At 39.2% G+C, this 25,401-nt stretch overlaps 1 protein-coding gene across 1 annotated transcript; it reads left to right on the top strand.

Annotated features, from left to right (window-relative positions):
• The first annotated feature begins 310 nt into the window (after positions 1 to 310).
• LOC119726736 (mutS protein homolog 4-like) lies at positions 311 to 25,401 on the top strand. The gene is made up of 26 exons (XM_038198566.1): positions 311 to 414; positions 1,435 to 1,582; positions 2,330 to 2,466; positions 2,647 to 2,732; positions 3,468 to 3,530; positions 5,273 to 5,393; positions 6,096 to 6,162; positions 7,302 to 7,423; positions 8,004 to 8,108; positions 8,693 to 8,731; positions 9,777 to 9,857; positions 10,343 to 10,533; positions 12,177 to 12,309; positions 12,765 to 12,818; positions 13,313 to 13,497; positions 14,261 to 14,273; positions 14,810 to 14,855; positions 15,340 to 15,464; positions 16,175 to 16,269; positions 17,283 to 17,330; positions 19,554 to 19,721; positions 21,009 to 21,081; positions 22,808 to 22,943; positions 23,449 to 23,552; positions 23,753 to 23,841; positions 25,186 to 25,401. Exons 1-26 carry the CDS (start codon positions 315 to 317, stop codon positions 25,357 to 25,359), a joined length of 2,703 nt encoding a protein of 900 aa, XP_038054494.1. The 5' UTR covers positions 311 to 314; the 3' UTR covers positions 25,360 to 25,401.

The following is a 25,401-nucleotide window of genomic DNA, read 5'->3' on the forward strand; positions in this document are numbered from 1 at the left end:
CACATTCACAAGTTTATTTCTAATTGCAAATAATCTTTGAATATGTGGAAATAATTTTAATATTTTTATCATTATAAATATTATTTTGGTCACAGTAATTAATTTGCATGTTCTTCAGAAGTTTACAAACTTTCGGATCTGCGGTGCTGTGCTGGTGAGTTTGTTAGAAGTTTTTAAGTTTTAAATATTTTCTGAACTGTTAAGAAGTTTGAGTCACCTAAAAAACGACAGACAAACTTTTTAAGATTCATCACTTACAATCTGAATTTTTAAATTGTTTTTGCAATTTAATGCTTTCTTTGTAGGAATAAATTATGTGCACTGGCACTGGCAGCGCTGAGCAGGTCAGCCAAGAGTCTCATTTCTTGATGGCATCATCATCAAGCACTAGCAAGGGCACAAACCCAAGATATGGTAAAAGCAATTTACGTAGGCCTGTGATTTTTTGGTGGGGAAGACGTTCATAGTCCAGTTAAAATTAAGATTAATCATCAAATATAAAAAATGCAGTGCTTTGGCTATCGTTACGGCAGCCGTAGCGCAATTTTCTACTGCCATCGTTACGGAATTGTCTGGTTCCCAGAGTAACTTACTCCTTAGTAGTATTCAACATCAGGATATTTGGCTGTTGGAACCAGACTATCGTTCAAATGAATAGTTCTCGGACTTTATTTTCTTTTTAAAAAGCCCAAACAGATTTCTCCAAAACCACAGATAGGCCTAAGTAAAAGAAGTTGAAATCTACTTAACGTAGGCTAGATAAAGACCGAGTTTGATTAAAAACATGAAAGTAAAGAAAACTTTTTTTTTAAAATTGAGCTGCGTGGCAGCAGTTTGGAACCCGGATCCCCAGTAAAGTGGTCTCAACGTGTCACCCATCGAGCTACCGAAGCGTTCTGGTTGGACGGGAAGGCAGTTATAAATTCTATATAGCCTAGCAGAATTTCATTTAGTGGGCCTAAGTAATTCCAGGGGATAAACAATGAAGTAATGTACCTCACTTCAATGGACTAGCCTAATTACAAACTAGGCCTAGTCCTATTCTATGGCCTCAGTCAGCACAGTCTACTCCAGTGCGAGGCCATAGAATATGGCTAAAATTGGCCTAGCCCTAGCATACTCGGCCTACTTTGTCTGTTTGTGTTCTAATGTAAAACTAACGTAAAGCTGACAAGTGAGATCTTTACTGGAGGTTGCCCTAAACCTAACTAGCCACTTTGTTTGCAAGAGGCCTAAAGACAAAGAGGCTTGACAGTACCTAGAAAAACAATTGAAGAAAATAGTAGAAAGTTTTGTCATAGCTTTTCACACAAGCTGGCAGAGACGATGTCTCTTTGACATACGTCATATTTCTTTTGGGACAGCCAATATATATCCTGCAGTAATCACACCTTTAACTTTCACAGAGTAGATTTTTTTCTTTTCATTTTCCAGCATTTGAGTTATCAGATGTCACATCAAACAGCGGGTCGAGTGGTCCATGGAGAGCGAGTTATCTGCGAGATGCTCAAACAAGCTCTGGTCCTTCAACCCACGTCTTGACGAGTGTTGGCACATCTCGGCTTAATGCTTCCTCCTCCAAGCAAGTTATAGGCAGTGACATATTTTTTTTCTAATAAATCTATTGACTGAAATTATCACTGACTAAATATCTATGCATGTTCACAGTGGTTTAGTTTTCTCTAACGGTAGGGTAGATCATTTGTCATTTTTTCATATTTTTCATTTGAGGCAACAAAAGTGCTCAAAATCTAAAGATGAGTGCTTAACAACTAACCGGATGAGATTTTAGCTCTGTGAATGTTGTATAATTATTCCTAAAAAACAATATTAGTCGGTTTCAATTAAAAATTGCCGGGCCATGTTTGAATTGCGCCCAAAATCAGCGCCCGGGAGATATTCTCATTCAGCCGATGGCAGCTAGCGATGTCACGAACTGAATTGACGAATAATAGCAAATGCGTGCACGTGTACGTCGCGTCAACACTTGCGCGCACCCATTCACCAAATTACAAACCAACGGAAATCTCTCAAGTTTTTGGAAATGGCGTTCTTTTATTGTTTTCTTCAAAACGACAGCATGCCAGAAGGAATAATTTCACAGGGAGTTTAGTGCTATTACTATCTTTAAACCAAGTAAGCTTTTCAGTTACTTTTTGGATAGCTGCAAATGATCTATTCTACCTTTAAATGGGGAAGTATGCATACCCCTTCCAAACGCAGAATTATATAGAGACTGTCGATTACTTTCCTCTTCCACAGTTGCTGGTAAGCAGTTTATTGGCATTTGTAAAATCTAAACCATCATCATTATCATTTTATCTTTCAGGTTCTCAACTCCGCGCACATCAACTAGTGTGACTGGCCCAACCCCTGGGTCTAGGAGTTCACGACAGACGTCTTATAGAGGTTACAGTATAAGCTCCAACACGCCTGCCACCGGACCTCAATCTTCAAACTTAGTGGGTAAAGATGAGAGAGAGGATATGCAGCTGAATGTGATTGCATTGTGATTCTGACCACCTTTTAGTGGAAAGACATGATTCCTTATGTCACTCCGATTATCAGGAGCGGGATATATTGATAATTTATGTGAAGGTTTCTGTTTGTTTTTGGAAATAAGGAATGATTTTATTCTACCTCCAGCGATTGTTGAAGGCAGAGGTTTAGCGCAAGGTGAGATTGGAATGGCCAGTATTGACTTGAAGCAACCGGAGCTGATCCTTTCACAGGTAAACACTCTCAAAGAAGATTTCAAGCCAATGTCAGTTGTTCAGCAACATATCAGTTTATCTGAATCTTACCAACTAACTGGATCTGAAGTTAAAGGACAAGTAGATCATTCGCAGCTATCCAAAAGGTAACTGACCAAATTATTGTGAAAAGGCTTCCTTGGTTTAGAGATAGTAATTGCATTCAAATCCCTGCAAAATGATTCCTTCCGGCATGCTGTCATTTTGAAGAAAACAATAAAAGAAGGTCATTTCCAAAGATGAGTCAAGTGACACATTTTTGGAAATTTCTGTTAGTCATTGGTTTGTAATTGGGTGAATCCATGAATGGCTGCCCGCAAGCATTGACACGACACACACACGTATGCGGTTGCTATTATTCGTGGGTTCAGTGTGTGACATTTCGCAGCTGCAATCGGCTGAATGAGAACATGTTCCAGATGCTGATTTCGGCCGCAATTCAAAAATAACTCAGCAACTTTTGAATTGAAATCGAGATCTTGGAATCTTGTTTTCTCGGAATATACAGCATTCACAGAGCTAAAACCTCATTGGGCTAGTTGTTAAAAACCCATCTTAGATTGTGAGCACTTTTGTTGCTTCAAACGAAACAAATGCACAAATGACAAATGATCTTCTCTACCTTTAACTTTCTGTTTTCTAACCATTCTGTATTGCACATTATCAGTTGACTTTAGAATTTGCTGTACATTGAAAGTTAATTTGTTTTCTCAGTTTTCAGACAGTCAGAGCTATGTCAAGGTCACCACAAAACTTCAAATATACCAACCTATTGAGGTAATTGTGTATAGATTGTTTGCATTGGGGCCATCTTTGAGGTGTGTGCTTTTGTTTTAAAGGGAAGCGCACAAATTCTTGTTCCGTAGTTGTGGGGGCATACACTCGTCTGCACAATGTATCAGAAACACTGTGGGGACAGCAGAAAGTCCCCATAACTCGGTTCTAATTTACCTAACAATAAAAAAACTTCCACTCAACGCATTGTAGGCCTACCCATGATGAGTAGACCTCTTTTGCATTCATTGTTACCAGTTCGCACCAGAGGCCGTGTATACACAGAAAAGTTTTGCAACTCGGAACGGATTACAGAAAAATACGCAGGGAGCGAGGCAGTAAATATCTGTCAGCGTCACCCGCTCTCACAGCGAGCGAGGCCGGAAATATGGATATGCTGCCCGGGGGTGATGGCTTCAACCCGCCTGGCTTGAGGTCGAGTGAAAATCCCGTGCCTTGTTCCGTTCTTGTCAAAATAATCCCGGCATGAAACAACAACACACTTCATAGATGACTGCCAAATTTTAATCAATTTTGTACACTTAGTAATTAAAATTTACTGGTTTTTGGAAACCATGTGCCAAAAGTTGTTGTATTCAATGTCTTTGATAGACAGTAATGTTTTTTTTTATAAATATTTTGCATTTGATTAAGGGTTTGACATCATCTCAAAATCACGGAATCATCCCAAGAATGCTAGCTCAAAAAGAAGCATATGTTATTAAATTCTGGTCTTAAAGTCTAAACTTTTGGTCTATCACTACATTTGTATTGCTTTTTTATGTGAATGTAATAGATCATTCTGGTGAATCTGAACTTTCTCAAGTAGCTGTGAAAATGTTCTGCTTTTCTTTATTAGGCCTACTGTCTGTAACTTCAATTTACTTTTTTAATTCAGTTTTGAGTATGGAGGACATTATTCATTAGGTCTGGCTTGCTGGATTGACTTAGCATCGTTTGCGAGTTAGCCACACCCATTAGACAACCCTATGGAATTTTGTACGTTAAGTTTTGTTTGTCTCAGATTTTTTGCCGTCCGCAAATTTGTCTATCATGTATTGGACAATATTTCACAAGCTGCGTTGACGCGATTCTACCACGATAGGTTAATTGCCTGCTACAAGTAGTTCTGAAAATTCTCTACTTTTCTGTATATGTCTGTAGGTTTTAATTACTCTCTTAATTCAATTTTGGGTGTGGATGTTAGTATTTCATTTTTGGGTGTGGATGTTGGTATTTTATTTAGCCTACTTATCACTGATTGTGAGTTAATTTTGTAAGAAATGCTGCATTTTGTACCAAATTCTCATTTGGAAAAATGTCTAAGTTACAACGCCTTTTACAATTTTAAATTTTAAACGTCCATCCATAAAGATCGTCATCATTGCAGACAATGATTTATTCATCATGTTCATTTGAACATAATTCATATTCAATCATGAAATACAAATCTACTGATATTTAAGATTTGAGGCTTTGCATGGTGAAGATACTAAATAAAGAAAGGTTTGCGGAAACACGATGTGCGAATAATTTCTCAACTAAGAGAATGGTTCTGAAAAGAACCAGAGGTATAAACTCGACGTTCCGGTCAGTATGCTCTGACCGTGAGCATACTGACCGGAACGTCGAGTTTATACCTCTGGTTCTTTTCAGAACATTCTCTTAGTTGAGAAATTATTTGCACATGGTGTTTCCGCAAACCTTTCTTCATCTACTGATATTGATATTTATTCTACCATCAGATTGTCATGCCAGTCACAGCTTGTGAAGGCAGCATGACCAAACTCTTCAAGCTGATCACTGATAACTTCCACAACACCAGCATTGCCACTGTGCAGAGGAAGTACTTCAATGAAACAAAAGGTACCATCGGACTTGTTTGAATTTCAATTTTCTTTTCAGAACAAAAGGAAAATATTGTCCTGGGTAACAAATAAATTTGAGTCTTTGTTTTTGCAAGACTTAATACGGTTTTAAAAAAGCAGTTTTACAAGGTGCGCTTCAGTTCAGAATTGCGCACACCATTCAGAACGAATTAGGAGCATCCCGCTCTTAATGAAAAAGTTGTAAATTAATTAATTTATTACTTGTCAATTTGTCATGGGCCGATTTTATCATGTGATTTCTTATTGGAAAGCTCATAACTAATGTAATGCTAGAAAATTATCAATTCAATTGTAAAATATATTTTTCAAGGTGTCACAACCAAAAAGCACATATAAACCAACTTTAATGTAAAACGTTCTTTTCTCTTGAAGCTTTGGAATTTTTAGAGTTTTGAATTTCAAGTTGTCGGAATTGAATATCCATTGACAGAAAGGACAAAGCATGGTTTACTCTGTAATGCACAAAGAGCGACAATATCTGTTTCTGTTTTTTTTGTTTTGTTTTTTTACTTTTCCTATACACGTTTTTCATTGATTTCTCTCTATATACCTGCTACTTAACTTTCAGTTTAGGTTGTGGTTGAATGTAAACAAACGTTGCATTGAATTGAAATTGAATGGTGTAGTTAAATGACTGTTTCATTTGTTTTATATCTCCTGATTCTCATTGTTTTGTTAGGTCTACAGTACATTAAACATCTGTGCGTTTCTGACTTCATCACTGTTGAAATGGAAATAACATCAAAGTGAGTTTATCAATCAATGGGCAAACTCATGTTCATATCCCCTTTTGAACCAAGCCCCCCCCCCCACCAAAAAAAAAATAGAGGAAAATAAACAAAATCCTGAGAAAAGAAATTTTGATCCTTATGTTTTAGTTAGTCATTCCTGTTCTGTCCAGCTTAGGCCAAAAAAAAAAGTATCCGGTTTCTGGTATGCGCGCGCGTCGCCGTAGCCATGTACGTCGGCAAAATGAAAAAGTTTTTTTTTCAATGAAAGATGATGTCTGAAAACCGCCAAACTCACTGGTCTGACTGGAATCCTGCTGCTGCACAATTTTAACGTGTTTTTAGATTGGGTTATGGTCGAGAATAAGCTTTATGTGGCCTCTCTGGACTCCCATATAATTTGCACTAAGTTTAGTCGGGCACCATTTGCAGTCATCAGCCGACATTTGAAGCAAAAAAATCAGGTAAAAATACCCAAAAAGCCGCGTCGCCGCACCACTTTTTGGGAAAGCTCCATACCAGAAACCGGAGACTTTTTTTTTTTGGCTTTATCATAGAGTCATTAGAATACAGCGCGTCCCAAAATACCTGCAAGTTTTTTTGCGAGGCTCTAGCGGCGCCCCAGAAACACGTACCGCCATTATTTTTATATCAATTTAAAGCATGGAATCTTAATCTTTTTTCCTTTTAAGTATTGATTAGATTTTCAAAAGGGTTTTGAAATTATTTGTGTTGAAATAAAGGCATGTCGACTGATTTGGCAAACTCAACCGATTTGAAGGAAAACCAATGATGCGAACTCGAGTCAACAAGCTGTTGAAATAAAAAAAAACAGTTGATTTATATTAAAAACACAGTGAACTTGAAACAAAGATCAATATCATGAATTTATTTAAGGTGTAGTTAAGTGGATCGAATAGAAAAGGAAACACAGAAAGTAAAAGGCAACGAGATTGTCACATCGTGAACATCATGATGAAGCATTCCACATTAGAAAAAATGCGCAAGGGCTGAAAACCCAGTCCACATGTGGACCAGGGCAGGATTCGAACCCGGACCATGGAAGTTGAAGGCGACGAAGGAACCACTGCGCAAACCTGACTCCCTGATAATGTTCATGTTGTTTTGTTGCTGCCATTTTTTTTCATTGTATGTAGGTACTACTGCTTAGCTGCCGCTGCAGCCCTGCTGAAGTACGTTGAGTTCATTCAGAATGTGGTCTATGCTCCCAGCTCACTCAAGGTGGTGTTCAGAGGCAGTGAGCAGTCAACAATGATCGGTAAGCAGATACCTCATTATCATGCACGGCCGCTAAGCGCATAAAGATTGCAAAGTGTAGGAAACAATTGCTTAGCAGCTTCCAAGCTAAAATGGTGCGTGTATTGCCTGTGACTTGTTCTTAGTGAATTTTTGCTGGAGGCATTTATTATCTAAACAGTATTTTCTCCTCAGTAAGTTAATGACATTTGGCCATGTTGCTTTGTGGCACTATTTATTACAGCAAATCATGTATTTTTGGATTTGTGCAGATTCCATCCAAATCAGTAAAATGATTTTAAATTCCAATTTGTAATCAAGTATCATCTTTGAGTGCATCAGTTTTCTTTCCTTTTTTCCTGTTCTTCCTTTAATTGATTTGTTTTTGTTGTGTTTTTTTTGGTTTTCCAGCCCTATGTTGGCAGTTCCCCAGTTTGTCATTATCTGTGTTGAAGGGCGCTAGTCAGAAGCCTTGCACTCATGTATGCCATGTAGCCAGGGATCATGCCCAAAGTCATGATGCTGGCAACATAAGTAATGCTGCAAACCTGAGAAATAGCAAACAGGAATCACTAAAGTATTATTTCTTCTTTTATTTTCAGATGCAACAACAGCAAGGAATTTGGAGTTGGTCCAAAATATGAAAGATCCTAAAAGTCAACACACGCTCTTTGGGATCTTAAACTACACCAAGACATTGGCCGGAGGTAAAAGGAAATAAAAATCAAGACCTCATTTCTGTTCATATTCCAGCATTACAGAGAAACTTAGGAGAGCTGTTCCAGTGGCGCACCCAGGATTTGGCTTGGGGGGGGGGCCTACAAATTTTTTTTAAAAACGTGGCCCAAAATTTTCGGCCGCAGAAAAAAAATTGGTTTTTTTTGGGGGGGGGGTGGACTATTTTGACATTGGTGGCGCCACTTACACCCCTATACTACTCGAAAAAAGGCCACTTACATATCACCAAGGTCAAATCGTGGGACTAAAAAAAGAAAAAATTGACAACCTCTTGGGTGGGGGGGCTCAAGCCCCCCGAGGGCCCCCCCTGGGTGTGCCACTGAGCTGTCCAAACATGAGTTTGTTTTAGAATAGGAGATATACAGTCATTTGGAGGAGCGATGTCAGAGTTGTTACTTCATGAATTAGATTAACTACATTGTTAGGAATCTTGTACAAAATTTTGAAATATTTTGTCACTAAAAGCGCCATATCGCACCTCAAAACAAGGTTTTCACATTTTTATGAGAAGGGATTAAATATTTTTGTTTAATGTCATTTCATTTTCACACAGCACGTCTGCTAAGAGCCAACATACTTCAACCACCGTGCGGTAAGACTAAGATTTGAAACAGTTTTGTTGATTTTGGATATTTACTAAAAACGCAGTGAGGAAAGTTTATCTGCCCATTGACCCCCAAAACTGAATCAATTCCAGCCCAATCCCGTTATCAGAATCTAACTTTACTTCATATAAAGTCATCACAAGGCATCCAGACTCGAGTCAACTGACAGGCTATTCAAATGAACTGTGTTAAGGAGAATAGACGAGAAAGTGTGGATTCGTAATTTAAGAATTCCTGATGCGCGAAGCGCCGAGTGAATTTGTAAGTTAAGAATCCACTCTTGCAAGTGCATTCTTCGACTTTACCATTGCGTCAAAAGAAGAATTGTCATTAACATTAACAGTCCAGTGAGTGGAGATGAAAAGACTTGCATATCTCGTGTTGAGTCATGGCCATTTAGGGTATTAAATTTACAAGGGAGTTTTTCGAGGCTCTTATACGTAATCAAGCACTGTGGCGTGTTTAGTATGTGTATCGCCACACCCATACAACCAAGTAATTTTGTGTGTAGGTTCCTTACGTCAACATTGATAGTTTAGACGTCGATTTCTTTCTGACTCGAAATTGTTTTTGCAGTGACGGCAGAGAATCTTACAGTAAAGATGCATTGGTAATTTCGGAAGGAAAGATTTCATGCAGACGGTCCTATTAATGCTGATTATGGAGAACAATTGTCCGACATGTTCAAGGTGTGGATTCTTAATTCCGAATCCACACTTTACCAAAGATTCGTAGTTCCAAATCCACACTTTGTGACCAGTGTAACAGATTCGTCATTCCGAATCCACACTTTGTGACCAGCGTAACAGATTCGTAGTTCCGAATCCACACTTTTAACAATAGTGTGACGTCAAAGCAATGGCTTAAGCACGGACAAGGCATTCCTTAGTTATTGTTCACCCTTTTTACTTGTGACCCGACTTGTGATTGACTTTTGATTAACTCAGTTACAAATCCAGTTATTTTGTTACACCCAAATACTTGAAGGCATTATAAGTTCTTGGATTTGAGGTGTTTTCTTTTCTTTTGTAGCTTTGGATACCATCATGCTACGGCTGGATGTTGTTACCGAACTGACCAAAAACGAAGAGTTGTTTTATAACCTCCAGTCAGGTAGGTAGGATTGTTCACTTTTAGGTAATGTTTCACGGCAGGGAATCAACATTTCCTGGGAACAAAAATAAGCAATCCATCAGTTATACATGTGTACTTATATATATAAAAATACATCAACTGGAAGTAAAAGTGTTGTTTTCAAAGTGTAATTGGCGGCGGATTTAGCTTGTAGGAAGGGGGTTGATTTTTGAGTTAAGGCACACCCTGCTAAGGGTCCGGTTGGCATCCCCCCCCCCCCCCCGGAACATTTGAAATATATGATGCTTTAGCGATACCATGATAAATCTTAATCTTAATCAGTTTGTTTGACTGGTATTAATCCTGGAAATTGGGGTGTGATTTTGAGCCTCCTTTATTGAAATTCACATCCTACAAATGACCCTGTCTGTCTGAAATGCAAAATCACGTTATACCAGCGCTTTGTGTATATATTTTCTTTGTTTGCTATGTTAATTTTTTGTTAATTTTCATTCACCATGCAGTCCTGACCCGGTTCCTAGACGTGGACCACCTCCTGTCTCTGTGCGTTCAGATCCCCAAGCAGGAGACGGTCAAGACAGCCGAGGCCAAGATCACCAACGTCATCCACCTCAAGCACACCCTGGAGCTGGTCCCTCCCCTCATGATGGCCCTGGAAGGCTCCAAGAATAAACTCCTGCTAGCCTACTTCAAGGTAGTAATGGGAGAAATCAGAGATTTCAAAATCGCTAGAAGTTTTCATTCAGCTTACAGGCCATCAGCCTCGGTCCAAAATTTTGGCAACCGGTATCAAATGAGGGGAATAATCGTCATAGAAATTTTTGGCAAGGTATACACCTCCAGAGTTGGAAAATATGTGATAGCATTGCAGCAATGGCAGCTTTTTTGGGTGTTATCACCCTTTTTTTTCAAAAATGTCCATCAATATGTTTGTGACCACTCTAGGGGCGGTATACTTTTCGCATGCGCACTATAATCATTTATGCCCTGATTTGATATTGACCAAACCCCCAGGCCGATGGCATGTGAGCTATAATGCTGAAAAAATGGGCAGGAACTCTCTGGGTCAGTCAAATGGGCAGCCTATTCATGAACCAAAAAGACCTCTAGTATTAAAGTGAATGCAGTTACTATATTTATGGAGCAAATTTGGGAATGTTCCAGTTGTTTTCTTTGGCTTGTGTCACTAAAACATGGAAGGCCGCATTAATTGTTTAGATTTAAATAATGGAAGGCGTAAAAGTATTTGGTTTCAAATATCTGGTTCCCCTAAAATTCCAACCCAATAGTGGAATTCAAACCGAATTTTAAAAGATCTGGATTTTAATCGCACTGCTACTTCAAGGTGAATGGGGGTCCTCTCTTTGTAAAAAAAAAGGTGATAGTAAATGACTTTTTTGAGTAGTGATCCATCAAATGAGGTTCAAAGGGGCATTGTAAGATTTCAAATCTTTGAGTAATCTGAAATCAGCATTTGTTAATTTCACAATTCCTGAATTTGTTTATAATTTCTGTCTATATGCTAATCATAAAGTGACGAATCATGGAAATTTTGTATTCCAGGTTTTATGAGTTGTCCAAATTATAACAGTATATTAACAGCTGTCTTTACAAATGTTTTGGTCTGAACTCCAGAGATTTCACAACCTTTAAAGATTTCCTGAATTAATTAAGCTCTATACAAATCAAATTGGTTAGCACATCATTTCTCAATTGCTATGGAAAGTAACAGTAATAATACCCGATTGTAACAAGTTCTGATTATTTTGTTTGTTTATCCACAATCACAATCCTCATTTGTTTTGAAACCCTCTTCTAAATTTAACTTGGAAAAACTTCAGCCACAGAAAATCTCTTGGTTGTCCATTGTTTTGCTTCAAAACCTGTATTTATTTTACACTTCAAAGTAAGTCAGCAAAAAAAAAAATCTTAGTATTACAGTAAAGTACCACCCTGTCTAAAAATGAGAGGAAAAACTGAAGACGAAAAGATGTAAGAAAGACGAAAGTTGAGATAAAATATGGTTTATGATGTTCGACTCATGTGCCATGAACATGGTGCTTGTGTTCTTGGGCAAGACACTTAAGTAAAATTGCCTCTCTCCATCCAGGAGTATAAATGGGTACCTGTAAAGATGGAAAACAGATGGTGCTAATCTCAAGCTGCTGCAGAAAAAAATAGCCTCATGGCCTGATGAACAGGGGTACAAATTAGGAAGCGCTTTGAGACCTTCGGTATTAAGTGCTTTATATGCATCACATTATTGTACTTACCATTTTTATATTAATTATTATTAACTTCAGAATAAATACATGTATACATTTATTTATCCTGTAGTCACTTGGTGATGAGAGATTCAATACAATGCTAGAGAAGATCCACACGGTTATCAATGACGGCACTCGCTATCAGAAGGGCATCCTGAACATGCGGACCCAGAAATGCTTCGCTGTCAAGCCAAATATCAACGGTTGGTGTCTCTTCATAAAATGATCATATCTCCCAGCGTATTCGTATACTGGCCCTTTGCCTCAAGCCTTCAATATTTAATTTTTGGAATCTCATTATGGCTTTTAGAATGCCTGTGTATCTTGTTCCGTGTTTACCCTTAAATGACCACAGCCTCAGTGAACAGTGCTAAGTGCACAGAGCACTTCCTTAATGAGGCATTTTCTGTATCTCTTTTTCCAAATATTAAAAAAATGAAAGAAAACAAGATACATTAAGTGATGTCTAATTGACAGGCTTTTCCGAGATGGCTTTTTTAGATTGAAAAAAAGTGGGTTTTTTTTAAAGTTGCTGAAACAAAGGAGGGTAAAAATACAATCTATCATTTTGTGGCCGCATGACCAGTAGGTGCATTGTACATATCTTCAGACTTTTCTGATCAAAAGCTGACATATTTTTTCCCGTCTTTTTCAATAGGACTGCTGGATGTAGCCAGACGTACATACACAGAGATTGTGGATGATATTTCAGGTACAATTCCACTCTTTTTTTAACTTTTCGTTTTGGTTATAGGTAGCTATGGTAAAACAAATTTTACTGAGTGTTTGCTCCAAACCAATGTTGCAGTCAATTATGTAAATTTTCAAGAAAATAACAAGCCAAAGAACTTGTCCATAGGATTTCATTTATTTCAGTAAAGAAAACTGATCAGAGAACATTTAAGAGTAAACAATCTTGCTGACACTTTTGCAAAACCGTTTAGTGATTCATCCCATTTCAATGTTAATTATAAATCCTATTTTAGTATTAAATCCTATTTTAACATTAAACAATCCTGTGGTTTTTTTTTAATCTACAAAGTCAGAGCATTGAAAGCATTTCCTCATTCGCGTTTCAGAAAGGTCTCAGAGTTGGTTTGGACACTGCAACACTGCTCATTACAAAGGGAAGGTAATCATAAAGATCTTCATTCATGGATTTAGATGTCGACGACGGTTCTCATTTTTGTTTCACATGTACTTAAGACTTGATCAGTCAGTTGGGAGAGCAGTACAGTCTTCCCTTGAGGACCAGCTACAGTAGCAACCGGGGTTTCTTCATTCAACTCTACTGTGGCAACAAGAACCCCATCTCGACTGACTCCATGCCTCCCATATTCATCAAGGTGGTGAAGTCTAGGAACACTATCAGCTGCACCACAGCAGATCTGGTAAGTACAGCATGCTATGCTGCCATTGCTGCTGCCCCGCCGCTGCTGTTGCCGCTGTTGTTGCCGCTGTTGTTGCCGCTGTTGTTGCAAATTTATCCTTCTCATGTTACTGTTTGCAACTACTACTTAACAGTATTGCCACTGTCGCAACTTCTTTCTTGATGTTGCTGCACTTTGTATGCAGTTGTTGCTGCTGCCATTGCTGCTTCAGATGTTACAACTCCCACTGTGGCAACTGTTATCCTGTTGTTGCACTACAGCTGCTAGTCTGCTCTTGCTGTTGCTGTTCAAAATTTCAATTTAAATCTGTTCAATTTGCATCTGCATCCTGCAATTTATTTAAGGGACATCCATAAAGCACGTACTCACGACTTGCTGACTTTTTAATGCAACTATATGCATTGACTGGCGTTTATATTTCCTTATCTCACTGAAAGAAAAAAAACCTACAGTTCAAAAAGCTATTGCATTTAAAATATTGGGGGTGATGATTTTCAAGGCATAAAAGCTGGTCCTGATAGGTATTAAATATGAGAAACTACATTGATGCAGCTATTGCTTTAAATGTCAATTCAAGATTCAGTTTTTATTTGTCACATTTAAAACAAAAAAAGGCTTTCCCTGTCTCTAACCCAATAATGTCAAACTTGAACTAGTCTATAGTCAACCATCTCTACTTTATCCTCAGAATGTGTGTTTTATTCCAAGCAGTACTGAATGAACTCATCCCATTTTCTTTTATATTTGTTTTCCTTTACTACAGATAAAGTTGAATGGTGAGTAATACAGTAAAACACAGAGTAGGGGTAATTAATATTTGTGGAAAAAACATAGGACTTGCTTCAGATGAGTATTCCAAAGTCATCTCAAACTAAATACTTGTAGTATTAGGAACGACTCTGGTTGACCTAAATAGATTTTAGGTTCAGACAGGCAAATTTTATGTGTAAATTTCCATTGACAAGATTCTGGAATTGTTCCAATCAACTTCACTTCTAGCTGTATCAAACATCAAACGTTTCATGTGCTTAATTCAAATGTTCAGCATAATTCTTGAATGTCAGTCATCATAAATGGGGGTTGGATGCTCACACTGAAATGAGGTGTCTTAATAAAAAAAAAGTTTGCCTTTGACAAAGATTCTGTTAGGACCAAGCTCTCTTTGATTTGTATGTTTCTGGTCAATCCAGTCAGTAAGCAGTTTGTTTTGTTTTGTTTATTTTCAAAAACTTAGCTTGTATTTATATTGATTTAAATCAGAGGGGAGAAAAGTGATAACAATATTCTCCCCTGTTTTCATCGTATATTTCAGACCGAATTCGAGAATCGCTGAATGAGATCTACTTGATGACAAACATGTGAGTAAACAAATACAATTCAAACACATTTCACCCTCCTAGAAAACTATTGCACGGACTGTGTAAGTTTATTATCATTCTTATCATTATTATTCATTTCACAGGCCTTACGTACACAACTGGCATATGAGTTACCCTGCGTGGTATCATAAACTCGGCAAAATATCAGGATAAATTGCTTTTTTGTTCGTGTGTTTGATGATTTGCCCAACCTTGTGACAATAAAGTTATTCAGTCTAATAAAATATAATTTAATTTACTCGGATGAAATCTTTCAGAACAAAAAGAAGTTGCTTGAACGACAACCTTTTTTTATGAATGGGGGTATTTTTTTATTAATGGGGGTATTTTCTTTAACACGGAAACATTTAAATTTTCCATCATTTTTTCTAAGATATTGGGAGACATTCTTCCCCAGTTCCATAAATTAAGAAATCTTTTGTAGATTTGCGTGACATCAAGTTTCAGTTGCAATTTTGAACAGAGTTGTGAGCGAGCTGTTGAATGAGATCCGTGAGCATGTTGGTTGCCTGTATAAACTCGCTGAGTGTGTCTCTACATTGGACATGCTGGTGGCGTTTGCACACACTTGCACCTTGTCAGAGTATGGTAAGGAGAATGCCCAATTCAGGTGCGAATCCGGGGTGGGGGGATTGGGGGTCCCAAATAAAAACCCAGCCCTGTCAAAAATGTTTTTTTTCATAGAAATTCATTAAAAATAATGCAAACCACCCCCCCCCCTTCTGCTCTGACACCCAACAACAGATGAAATCAATTTAAACATTTGAAGTAGGCCAAATATAATAATAGTTCTGCATCCGGTTTCCCTACCTACCCTATTCTGACAGTCCCTACCCTAATTTTTTTATGGGAAAAATGAGAAAAAAAAACACCGAAAACTATCAATTTCTACCTTTTACCCTTACACGCAGACGCCTCCATATGATCGTACACAAAAAAAATTGGCCAAAGAAAAAAAATTACCTGCTCCATTTCCGAATGCCATGTAATTGGAAGCAGAAGTAATTTTTGTTTTGTTTTTTGCCTTATAGTATTCCACTACTTATTCCTATCAACACGTGTGCATAGCACAAAATGAAATAAAGATTTTTGGAAGACCAAATGGAGTGTAGTCAGGTTTTTTTTATTTAATAATAATTTTCTTCCAGGCAGGGAATCATAAAATGGAATTTTGTTTAGCATTGCCTGGCCAAACCAAGTTAATGTTAATGCTTTTGTTATTGCAGTAAGTCTTGTAGGTATTTAACTTGACCAAATTGGATCACAATGTTTAGGGATTTATTCTCGATCTTTTATAGTGAGACCTGAATTCACAGACACGCTGGCCATCAAGAATGGAAAGCACCCCATCCTAGACAAGATATCCTATGAGCCGCATGTAGCCAACAACACTGTAAGTAATCTACCCAGGAAACACAGCTCACTTGCCCTTTATCTTTCGAGGAGTTAGGGCGGTGCAGTGGTACTTTCCTTGCCTTCCACCTGAGTTCAACTGTGGCCAAGTTTGCGCAAGGACTATAGTTGACCAATGGTTAACTAACGTTTGCCCGAACTCTGTCTAGTCGACGGTGGTTGACTACGCTAGTCGACTATTTGGAACCAGCCTACTGCTGTTGGTTGCTTCGCTGGTAACCATTAGCCGCGCGCATTCATAACGCTAGCAGAGAGCCAGGATCCAGAAGTTTTGCGTTGACATTTTGACCAGCGTTCGACTAGAGACGTTTGCACGTTGCTATTAGTGCGCAGGCATAAGGTACGTCACAAATCAACCACTAGTCGACTAATGGTCCTTGCCCGAACTTGGCTCCAGGTAAAAAATTCTATTTCAAACCAATTCAACTGGAAATTTGTGACTGGTTAGGAACTTGTTGAAACTGGTTTAACTGGTCAACACCAGTTCGGGCCTATACTACTTGTCACCGTTTTCCACCTCAATGGTACCAGTTGAATCCCATCCAGGCCAATGCAGATTAGGTTTTCTGTCCCTACTTGATCCAATGGCGTTATCTTTTAACCAGTTCACACCGGTAATGCTTTGACAAGAACGGAACGAGGCGCAGGATTACTTTTCACTCGACCTCAATGCCAGGCGGGTTGAAGCCATCACCCTCGGGCAGCTGGCAGATAATTCTGGCCTCACTCACTGTGTGTTTTATCCGTTATTCGTTCCGAATAGGCCTACCGCAAAACCTTTGCATGTATACACTTCATCCGGCATGAGCTGGTTAAACTGAAGATTTCGCCAGTTTCTCATCCATAGGTGTTATCCAGTCCTGCACGTTATAGTGTCATGGGTGCGTTAAAGGAATCGGGGGATCTTTTATAAGAAATATGAATTCATAATGATATTGAATTAAAATTGAGTTTAGCGATCAAATTCACTCATTGTAAGCTTCTTTCTTGCAGTATGTCAATGAAGAGAGCAACTTTGTCATCATTACTGGTCCCAACATGGTAAGTTCATCAATCCTCAAATAATGTAAGACCAGGATAAGTGTTAAGGGGGATTTTTCTAAAAAAAATAAAGAGCAAAGGCCTACCCAGCAAAATATGGACACCATGCGCAAGTGAAAAACAAAACATATGGGGGACATATTGTAAAGCCAGAAATAGTGCTTAGCATATTTCTATTTTAAGCATGGATCAGCCAAGAACAATTTACAAGCAACATGCGTCACATGGCTGATAGACTTCTTTTTGCTCAGCAAAACCTTGCTGCATTTGGAAAATATTCGTAGCCTGTTGAAGTTTCAGCTCAGTGGATATTACGCTTTTCGAGGAAACAATGAAAAACCATGGCCAACCTTTGGATCACAAAACACGATTTCTTCTACAGGGTGTCCTGAAAATAATGGTGTATGTAAACCCCGCCATTCTCGCCGATTTACAACCGGAAACTACTGCAAATGTTTACACGATCTTCAAGGTTACAGATTTAGCATGAGAATACGGTGTGTTTAATTAAGATTGCTTTTGTAAATCCGGAGATATGTTTGAATAACCGCAAAGCCCCCCAAAAGAATTCTGTGCCACTTTTAGGAAGCGAGTGCTTCAAAGATCAGACAATGTCAGTATGGCTCATTTGATAAGATTATCCCTATGGGTGTAAGACAAACATTCCATTCACACAACAATATAGGGTTTTGTTCTTACGTTGAAACAATTTAATAGTACAGACAGGTTCACTTCTTTAAAACTTCAATGAAAGAGTTCAATTGAATATAAATGAATATTGCACACTCTGCTTAAAAATGTTAAAATCACTAACAGTAAAGTGATTTGGTTTTAGACTAGGACTATACTGATTTTAACTGCTTCACAGAAAGTGGCATTAAATGGGTTTCTTGGCTTTGCCGTTATTCAAACATATTTTTGGATTTACAAAAGCAATCTCAATGAAACAAACGGTATTCTCAAGCTAAATTTATTACCTTGCGGATGGTGTAAACATCCGCAAAAATTTTTGGTTGTAAATTAGCAAAAATGGAGGGGTTTACATGCACAATTTTTTTCAGGACGCCCTGTATAGCACTCTTTAGTTCCCAACATCAGTCAGTTGACTGGTCGTTGGAAATCACCTACATTTCTTGAGTTCTTCTAAATGACAGCAAGTTAGGTGGAAAAATTTCAAGGGGGTGTTTAGTACCAGTACTATTATAAGATGGAATTTTTGCGCCAGGGTGATATAAATCAAATTAGGTTTTGCCCTTCACTGACGTAGGTTTTGCCCTTCACCGATACCCCGGCGCAAAAATTCCATCTTATAATAGTTTATGCGGTACCCGCTGCTATGTACATCAGATTTGAACTGGCCAACCGATCCCGTTAGCTCGGTGGTCGAGTGGTAAGACATCTGCACTAGAAAGCAGGAGGTCATGGGTTCGAGTCCTATACCCGAGTGATTTTTTTCCAACTTTCACTCGGGAGGTAACGCACTGAGTATACAGTGTTTAAAACGTCGGTGAAGGGCAAAACCTAATTTGATTTAGTACCAGTACGTTTTTAATCCACCTCCAATTGGACTCCATATTACTTTTGAGATAAATACAATGATCCTATGTGATATGTAATGCCCAGATTACCCTGCCTGTTACTCCCTTTTTTGCCCAAAGCCATCCCAGCTCTGTATGGTTTCATGGATCCATCAGTAAATACAGTGTATTACAATTAATGTATTGTTGCTAGTACACAAAGTTGGTGTGCCATTGACATTTACTGGGGACGAACCTGTGTTCACAGGAACGGAGTGCCCATCTCTCTTTCGAAGCGATTGGGCCAGACTCAAGTCCATGAAATGCTGCTGTGGGGGATCGCCACACCTCCTCCACAGCGAATCTGTTACCTTCCCAGCATTGAATAATGCCGGTACCCATTTAACACCTGGATTGAGAGGAGTAATTGATGTAAAGCACCTTACTCAAGGGCACAACACGCATGGCAACGGCGGGGCTCAATCCCACAATCTCACAATCATGAATCCTGTGCCCTACCGCTAGACCGCACATGCCTCTATTTTGCCCAAGCCATCGCAGCACTGTGTGGTTTCATGCATTCATCAGTGACAAAATACAGTGTATAATACAATGTAATACAATGTAACACAATGTAATACAAGTGCTAGTATGCAAAGTTGCTGTGCCATTGACATTTTGTGTCCCATTTGTTTTGGCTCCCCAGAGTGGCAAGTCCACCTACCTCAAGCAGTTGGCCCTGCTTCAAGTCATGGCTCAGATCGGCAGCTTTGTGCCTGCCGAGTGCTCTTTCTTCCGAGTCTGCGACCAGATCTTCTCACGTATCGGCTGCGACGATGATATCGAGACCAATGCATCCACCTTCATGCTCGAAGTAACAAATAAGATTTCATTTTCAGTTCAGAACATTTTTATACTCAGTGGCTCAGTCAGTGACTCAGTCAGTCAGACAGTTTATAGCAGCCCTTTGGGTCCTGCAAAAATGACAAAAAAATTGTAGAAGTGCAATTGTCTGGTGCAAATCACATGTACCACAAAGATGCTCCCTGCAATTTTGTACCACTGCTTGGTTGTAATTTTTTTAGGTAATTGTCTTCAGCAAACATTAGAGGGTCCATGAGATGACATTTATTTTTTTGTAACTCAGTTTCTGTAACTTTCTACTTCTCTGAAGTGTACCAAAACTATTTGACATCCCTTTTTGGTTAATTTTATTGAAAAGTGCACTTCTTTAAACATTTTTTTAATTCCATGCTTTTCCAAACAACTGAGGGCGCTGTTGATGTAATGTCATTCAGGAAAGACTGTTCAGTTTAGAAGTTTTCTGGTTAAATTGTGAACCCAAAAATTTGCTCATTGAAAACATTCCTGAGAAAAGTTTGTTCATTTGCTCACTGCCATATTCTGACACAACGAATCACCAAAGCAGATACAAATTTACGACAGCAAAATATCCAAAATCCTGGCAACTTTTGGTGCTGAAATAGCTGCAACGTTGAAGTTTCTGCATGAAATGACATCACACTTTTGTTCATGAATATGAAAATTGGAATGGCAAAAAGAAAATTGAAAATAGGGTTAAATGGGACACAAAGGTGCATTTCAAGGATTGCATTAAAAACAAAAATACATTGCATAGTGGGCCCTCATAAAACCTCAACATCAGAATTGGGGACTGGACTTCATGAAATCAGTTTTTTCTGACATTTTGTTTTCTTCCAAACTTATCCATCTTTGTGTACATTTGAAATCTAACATTTTTTTTATTGTGATTTGTCCCATCTCAAGCCTGGCAAATAAGGATATTGTTTAGAAGAAACTCTGTTAACAAAGTTTAATGGAAAAATTACATTGCACTGGGCATGTTCAAAGAGCAAACTTGAAACTAGCTTTGGGCCGTTGTTTTTTTTGGGATTAATTTCAATTTTTTCTCAAACCAAGTCGTCAGCCAAGCCTGGAATATGTACTACATGGCTTACTCTATTTTGAGCCCTCAAAACAAAACATCTTTTTCTTAACATAAAAAAAATACAAACATTGAGATATTCTTTTATGTAAGAGTTATGTTTAGATTCTTAAAAGACCATCACCAATTCAAGTATTGTCCTGCTTGTTGTTTTTAATATGTGTTTGTTTGTTTCTTTCTTTCTTTGTTTTTCAGATGAGAGAAATCAACTACATCGTGCAGAATTGTACCAACAAGTCGCTTATCATTATTGATGAACTTGGCAGAGGTTGGTGGCAATATGTATCACCTTAACTCTACCTTTGGCCTTTCAAATTTTAAACTTTTACAACCAGTCAAATATGAATTTTATATATGGGGTTTTACCTTGGCCGACGTATTTGTGTAGTCTGCGGGCTTGCAAGAAAACTTCACAAGCTTTACTCGGGTGGGACTTGAACCCACAGCCTCCTGCTTACTAGTGCAGATATCTTACCACTCCACCGCCGGCTTGCCAGCTCAAGTCCACGTGAAATAGCATTTTACGCCATTCGTAATTAAATCTTTCATTAGCCTCATTACACAATGGAAATTAACACACAGGCAGTTGTGTACTTGCAGACTGTAAAGAGTGATCTTCTTAAAGTCGTTATAATTTGGGCATCCTATGATGCACCTGTTACAGCCAACTTGGTCGTCGGTCCCAACATATCTTGGGTCTGTCCCAGCTTGGGTCAAAGTAGATTATTCAAGTTGGGCAGGCCTAACTTGGGTTGGGCGCCGCTGAGGTTGCTGCCCATGTTGGGCCTGCCCAACTTGATTGCACAAGCTGGGACAGGCCCAACATATGTTAGGACCGATGACCAAGTTGGGGCGTGACACACACAATTCTTAGTTGGGCAGACATACTTCTGAACATTCCCTCCTCTGCATTACCTCTTGTTACACCCCCAAAGTAATGCCCCTTCCTTTTAAACTCGTCCCAGAATACATGCTATTTCAGGCTTTGCACGGTAGAAAATGCAAGTTTACAGACACCCTGTGTGACATGACAAAGCTCTAAATTAGAATGCTGAACAGGAGGTATTCATTTGTTGTTTTTAGGCTGGATGCTCTCCTCGTGATTGTCAGAGTTAACTCCTTCCCTCTGCCCCCAATCCCTTCTCAGAATTTGGAGAAAACAAATCAAAACAAGCTTTGTGTTGTTTGAACTTAGACCGAACTCACCAAGTGTTCCACTGAATCCACTCCTGAAAATGACATAACCCCATGCCCACATAGACCCTACTAGTTATGCCAATGTGCCTCTCCAAACTAAACTTGCCTTATGGGCTGTTCACAAGTACCCCCTCAACGGTACGAAAGGGAGAGTTGGCAAAGATCACTGGGAGAGACATTCAAATGCGTTAATGCCGACGCCTGATTGCTCAAGCAAAGACGCCATGACTTTGGGTACATTCCTAATGAATTCAGGCAATTCACAATGCAGTGCGCCACCAAGAGTTTGCCATGGAGAGTCAACTCTTTAAGTTAACAGTCGACAAAATATGGCCCATTTGAATGAGTGTCAGTAGACAACTTGAGCTATTATGTTATAGATAGGGGCATAGCATTCTGCCGCCTTACAAAAAATCACCATATTGATACAAAGAAAATAAAAGGGGCAAACATATACTTGAATCATATGCTTACGCAACTACTGACCGGAAAAAACACGCACAATTTCAAATGTCCCGCGCTGCGAATTTGTCGACCATCTCCCACAATGCGCTGGAAAAACTGAACTCTCCGTGGCAAACTATTGGTGGCGCTCTGCATTGTGAATCGCCCGAATTAATTGTGCCTACCTCCAGTACCCGCAAGCGGTGTGTCCCCACACTGGCGATCTCAAAAGTAGTCAAAAGCGCCCTCTCTTGTTTGCGTACGGAGCCCATTGAGTTAGTCAGTTCCCATGTTGCATGTCCACCCCTCCCATGTTATCTTCATTTATGTTGTGATGATTTGTTTTCCTTCAGGTACCAACAGTGAGGAAGGCATAGGCATCTGCCACGCCATCTGTGAATACCTCCTCAGTGTGAAAGCCTTCAGCATCTTTGCCACTCACTTCATGGAGGTGGCCAATTTGGACGTGCTCTACCCAAATGTGGAAAAGTAAGATTACCGTATCTATCTGAGCACTACTAGTAAGTGACAAAAAAGCATATATCAGAGAGATTTCAGTCTGCTTTCAATAGATTTCTTGCTTTGCAGCTGTACGTATTTTGTGCAATTCTTTTTCAATTCGTTTTCAGTTTTTCTGTTGCACTGAAATTTGTTAAAAGCATTTTTTTTTTTTATACATGTAGTATTGACGGGATTTACTGTACAATCCGATAAAGTCCATAAGGTAACAAGCCATGATTCAGTTGTTTGAGGCCTGACAAGGATCTCGGTGCTTGTGTTCTTGGGCAAGACGCTTTACCACAATTGTCTGTTAAGTGGGTATCTGTGGGGGGGGGGGGGAGAAAACACATTGCGCTGATCTTGAATTACTGCATAAATTGATCTTAGCATCTAATGAATAGGGTTTGTTGCGGAGCACTTCTTCATTTTGCATAAATTTAGTGTATCAAACAGCTCAAACTATTTTTGATCATTTTGATTCCATTTCTTGTAGTTACCATTTTGAAGTGGAGCATGAAGGGTCAACCCCCAGAGGAAATAAGAGATTGGCGTACACGCATGTACTGTCCAAAGGACGCACGGATGAAAAACACTATGGTAACTTTAGTTAAATAGCAGAATCTATATTCACGCAGTTTGGGGTTCGAATGCTGGCATACACCCATCTGCTGCTCAAAATATGAAAAGATGAAAATCACTATGGTGACTTTAAATTAAAGAGCAGAACCCATATTCAGGCAGTCCGGGGTTCGAATGCTGGCATAAACCCATGTACATTTTTGTCCATATGACCATAGGAATCAAGCTTGCAGAGATCTCCAACCTACCAGAGTCTGTGGTGACTGACGCCAAACAAATGTGTGAAACATTGTCTAAGCAGAAAAGGGTAAGTACACACTTCATGTACTTTCCCATTCAGACTGCAACTGTAGCAAATGATTTGGAAATTATAGTCCACAGTAAGCCAAACAATTTTACTGCGAATGTCGTAGGAATATGAAATCCCTCCAGAGACAAAAGAAAACCTTATAAAGGCATATAGGATCATTAATTGCATTTATCCCAAAACTAATCTACCAAATTATTACCCAAAAGCTTACTGATATTAAATACCCTGTGAAATTATTCCGTCTGGCTTACTGTCTATTTAGAAGAAATCAAGAAATGTAGGTTATTACCAACGATTAGTCAATTGACTGACTTTTGGCCTTAACAGTGCCATTGACGAAATTATGTTTCGTGATCGAAAGGTTGTGCACAATTTGTCACTGTTTTCTCGAAGAGTGTATATATCCACCTACATGTAGCTGAAACTTCAACAGGTTGTGTTGGAACATTCTTCTTTGGATTTTAAGTGGTGTCGGTTTAAAAATAGAATAAAATGCATGAAAAGCAAACTATCCTATTCCTTAAAATCACATTTCAGTGGGTGAAGTAACAGTCAGACAAACATTTTCCGATCATTTTTGCCATATTTGTCCAAACAAAAGTGGATGTTCTCAGTCAAATGTGGTACTGTAAGTTACTTTTAAGTCAGTCAAGAAATTCAACACTGCATGTGATAGCTCAAATATGGTTGTACTTTGATTTTGTCCGCGTTTGTTGTCAAGTATTTGCCTTTTTTATTCTATTGGAGTGCCGTGGCCTCGTGGTCTAGATCATTGAATTTGTGGTCTGCGGGTAATTCTGCAGGTTGTGGGTTCGAGTCCAGCCTGCGGCCATGGTGCGTGTGCCCTTGGGCAAGGCACTTTGTCACTTGTTGCTTCTCCCCACCCAGGGGTAAAATGGGTACCTGTGAGGGCAGAGATGGTTTATTGTGATTGATTCTAGCTGCCTTGCGCAGAAATGGCTGCATCAAGCTGTATACTCCCCAGAGAGCCGAGATGGTATTTGGAATGTTTCATTGGCCCAATGATCAGGGGTAATAATAATAATAATGTAAAGCGCTTTGCTCTTAGTTAACCCCTTAAGGACGGGTTATTATGGGGACATTCCTCCACACATAGAGCAAGTGGCCCGCATGACTGCACAGCCTTTGTGTGGTAGCGGGACTGCACAAAAGTAGCAGCTGTGGAACTACCCACTAGCCTTGTGCCACGGCATACCACAGCTGGCAACTGCATTCCAATGAGGATTAGCGGCCGCGGCCATGACCGCTTCCCGTGCGCATGGGGTTAAAAGCGCTGTATAAGAATCCGTTGTTATTATTATTTATTCCCCGTACCCACAGCAACAGCACGCAGCAGACCACGATGACCAGGACCAGCGAGTGGTCTACCGACTGGCCAGGAGGCTGATGCAGGCAGCGCGCAACTCCAGACTAGACGAGCCCAGCCTTAGGTCCTACCTCGCCAACCTCAAGGCACATTACCTGAAGGAACTCCAGGCAGTATCTGAGGAGTGACGGAGTACTGCAGTCAGCTAAGTGAACAAGTGATACCATTGA

This window comes from Patiria miniata, unplaced genomic scaffold, assembly GCF_015706575.1.
Source record: "Patiria miniata isolate m_02_andy unplaced genomic scaffold, ASM1570657v1 HiC_scaffold_2, whole genome shotgun sequence".
NCBI lineage: Eukaryota > Metazoa > Echinodermata > Asteroidea > Valvatida > Asterinidae > Patiria > Patiria miniata.